The following is a 3,992-nucleotide window of genomic DNA, read 5'->3' as shown; positions in this document are numbered from 1 at the left end:
AAAAAAAATTAATTACATTCCAAAAATGCAACTTTTTAAAGTATCTTCAAAGCTACTTTGGGCTAAAAGGCCTTTAGGGGCTTTTGAAAATGCAATTGCATTTTCTTAAAGTTGAGCAAAAAACGAACCAAATGCTATTTGCATTTGGTCAAGAGACTTTAGAGCCCAAAAGTCCTTTAGAAATGCTGAACCAAACATGCCCTATATCTTAAAAGTATCCTCTCTTTTTTTTTTTTGCGTTTCATTACTATTACATGGAGTCCATGATAGATGTTTAGAGTTCCTAACACTAATTCCGGGATATTCAAAAGTCGTTCGTCATCTCCCATGCTGCTTTAATATGTATTTCTCTAGAGGGAACCGAATACCAAAACGATCCGAAATGCAATCTTTTATCCACTACTTTTGATTTGAATCGACTGTTATTTTAGATGTTTTTTCCCCACGATCTCTAAGCACTTCGATTAACATGTTTAGGTGATTTTGTTACAATTATTTATGCGTTTGTGGGAGGAGTAGGGCGAATAAATCTCAATTATTATTATTCTTTTAAATCAATTTAGCCATATAAAGATAAAGGGTAAATAACACAAATGATTCATGAACTTTGGCTCATTGAGCAATGTGGCCCTTAAACTTTAAATTTGCTCAATGCGATTCATGAACTTTAGTTCAATGTGCAATGCCGTCCCCAAACTTTTAATTTGATGACAGCATTGAAAATTTTTATAGAGTTTGGGAATTAAATTGAACATGTACCAAATTTTCAAGGACCGTATTAAATCCATTGAAAGTTTAGGGGTGATATTACACATTGGGCTAAAGTTTGTGGATTATATTGAATAAATTTAAAGTTTATGGATCATATTGTATATTGGGCTAAAGTTCATGAATCATTTGTGTTTATTGTAGACTGAAAGTTCATTTCTTTCATTAATTGAAAAGATTGTCAATCTTACTTTACAACGTTGAACTGGGATGAAAATGCAATCTAGAATAGTTTTCGAAGGGCATGATGGCTCATCTAATTCTTACTATTTTGTAGGGATGTCAACGATTTTGTTTGGTTCGAGTTCTCGGGAAATCCAAACCGAACCAATAGGGCGAACAGTTGAATCGAACTGAATCAAAAGTTCGGGTTTTTCGATTTTTGGGAACAGAGAAGCAAGACGAAGATCAAAAGCGGCGTGAAAAAGATGAAAGATTTTAAGTTGGATGTTGGTTTTTGTCGAGAATTTCAGTTGCAGATAACCCGAATCAGAAAAAACAAAATATTGTTATTTTGATTCGGTTCATTTTTCAGTTCGGTTCTCGAAACGTATTCTGTGTTCAAAGTGACGCCCGGTGTTGCTTTCGTCCTTCTGTTTTGTTTTGGTCAAAATTGTTTTCGTCCTTCTCGATTGGAGTTTGAACATCAATCTGGCGTGCCCTCTTGGGTAAACGCGTGAGACATCGTTCTCATACATACGTTGACGCCAAGTCCACAAGACTTAAAAAAAAATCAAGGCGTGCCCACCAGACGAGACGACAAAAAGAACATGAATTTTCCCGGGCAATGCCGTTCTTCTTGGTTCGTCGATATGAATCCGATGATTTTTCCAGGTCCAAGAAAAGTCCACCATGCCCGGCAGTGGTTTCTCTCCGGGGCGACTTTTCCCGACAGACCCAGAAGCAGAAGCAGAAGCAGAACACAGTTCACAAACTTTACGTGGAGCTAACCGGAACGGTCTGAATCGATGAGGGGTCTCTGCTTTCGCTCCCCAACCCCCTCTCTCCCACCTCCTCCGAGAACCCCTCGGGCCGCCTCGCCCGTCGCTCGCCGGCTCTCCGACTCCTCCGCCGAGAACGTCGTCGAATCCTCTGCGGCGGCGATCGCGAAGTGGGACCCGGAGTCGCGGTCCCCCCGCGCCAGAGTCGCCTCCATCTTCCTGGAGGACCGAGCGGAGGCCCTGCAGTTCCTGCAATGCGTGCATGACCTAAGAAAGGCCATGGACTCGCTGCCGTCCGAGAACTCCGGTTCTGAGATGCTCTTGCAGGGGCAGCGCTCGATGCAGATTGCGATGAAGAGGCTCCAGAAGGAGCTGTACCACGTGCTCTCTTTGGATGGAGCCTGCTTGGACCCTGGGTCCATTTCCGTGAGATCGAGTGGCTCGATTTGCGATAGTGACTCTGGCGGTGAAGGGCTGCGGCCGCCTTCCATGGCGACGACGGATTTGAGATCCATTGTGGAGTGCATGATCTCTTCTGGCTACGCCAAGGAGTGCATTGCCATGTACACTGTCGTCCGGAAATGGGTCGTTGACGAGGCGATTCGTCGTCTCGGGGTCGAGAAATTCGGTGCTTCGCAGGTGAAAACCATGGATTGGGAGGTTCTGGAGGTGAAGGTGAAGTTGTGGATAGATGCGGTGAAAGTGGCGATGACCAGCCTCTTCGCCGGCGAGAGAATTCTCTGCGACCACTCTTTCTTCGCCTCCGATTCCATTGGGGAGTTGTGCTTCGCGGAAATATGCGGAGATGGTGCGGCTCGTCTGTTTAAATTCCCGGCAATCATCGCGAGGAGGAGCACGAAGTCGCCGGAGAAGATATTCCTCCTGCTCGACATGTACGCGGCCATCTCCGAGAACTGGCTGGAGATTGAATCGATGTTCACGTTCGATTCGACCTCTGGAATCCGGTCGCAGGCTCTTGCGTCGCTCGTTCGGCTCGGCGAGTCAGTGCGTGCGATGTTGACCGAGTTCAAGTCGACTATCCACAAGGACTCCTCCAAATCTGTTGTAGCGGGCGGAGGAGTCCACCGCTTGACGGTCTACACCATGGACCACCTCTACCGCCTCGCCGCCTACGGCAACACCCTAGCCGAAATCGTTGCTGACTGGTCGCCGCCAGCGAAGCCTTCCCTGCCGGAAGATTACTTCGAGGGATCCCACTCCGACGAGGCACCCGCGCCGGCGATTTCCCTGCAAATGGCATGGCTGATCCTTGTCCTCCTCCGCAAGCTTGAGGGCAAGGCGGAGCAATACCGAGACGTCTCCGTCTCGTACCTCTTCCTGGCGAACAATTTGCAACACATCATATCGAAGGTGCGAGCGTCGAACTTGCGATACCTGCTTGGCGAGGAGTGGGTCGCGAGGCACGGGAGGAAGCTGAGGCAGTTCGCTGAGAACCACGAGCGGATCACATGGGGCGAGGTGGGGGCGTCGCTGCCGGAGGACCCGAGGGCGGCAATCTCGCCAGCGGAGGCCAGCGAACGGTTCAGGAGGTTCAACGCGAGGTTCGAGGAGGCCTGCGGGAGGGAAGCGACGAGGGTCGTGGCGGACCTGAAGCTCCGAGAGGAGATGAGGGCGTCACTGGAGAGGAAGGTGGTCCGGGCGTACGGGGAGTTCTATGACGCTCACTGGCTCACCGTCGGCGGCGAAACCAGCGGGGCGACCTCGATCAAGTATACACCCGAAGACGTGGGGTATTACCTGGCCGGTCTCTTTTCCGAGTCGGCGGTTTCAGGGATTGAGTCTTGGCCATCGCCGTCGCCGTCGCCGGCATTTTCGGGTTCTTCGCCATCGCTGTCGTCTGGCCGGTGGCATCCGAGAACTCAATTGAGGGAAAGTCTGGTGCCACGTGGCATATCGACGTAGGCGTTACGATACTCGGCCAAATGATTTGTTTTAAGTAATGTGTATGATCTTTCTCAACACAGGATTAGAGGCAGATTTAGCACTCAGCAGTGTAAATATGCGCATTTGTGCCGTTAATGTGTCTGCCAATTTTTTGTCATGGTAAAAATATTCTTAGTGAAAATTTGTTCATAAATTCACTTTATCATATCTTCTAAGCGTAACTATTACTTATTTTCCAGGACCTGGGAAAGCAAAGTAAGCTATTATTCAAATTGCAAATATTCTACTTATAAAATGTGACTCTTATTATGTTTTACTTTAAATCTAATCATAAGATAAATGGAATTCCTTTGCATAGCTGTAATTCCCTTTCAGAAT

At 47.6% G+C, this 3,992-nt stretch overlaps 1 protein-coding gene across 1 annotated transcript; it reads left to right on the top strand.

The window, feature by feature from the left end:
• Nucleotides 1-1,465: 1,465 nt before the first annotated feature.
• Nucleotides 1,466-3,723, top strand: LOC115749788 (exocyst complex component EXO70H1-like). The gene has a single exon (XM_030686759.2). The coding sequence runs from the start codon at nt 1,737-1,739 to the stop codon at nt 3,630-3,632; it is 1,896 nt and encodes a 631-aa protein (XP_030542619.1). The 5' UTR covers nt 1,466-1,736; the 3' UTR covers nt 3,633-3,723.
• Nucleotides 3,724-3,992: the final 269 nt, after the last annotated feature.

The sequence above is a fragment of the Rhodamnia argentea genome, chromosome 7 (assembly GCF_020921035.1).
Source record: "Rhodamnia argentea isolate NSW1041297 chromosome 7, ASM2092103v1, whole genome shotgun sequence".
NCBI classification, from domain to species: Eukaryota; Viridiplantae; Streptophyta; class Magnoliopsida; order Myrtales; family Myrtaceae; genus Rhodamnia; species Rhodamnia argentea.
The sequence above is the reverse complement of the archived record's forward strand: the minus strand, read 5'-3'. Positions and strand labels throughout refer to the sequence as shown.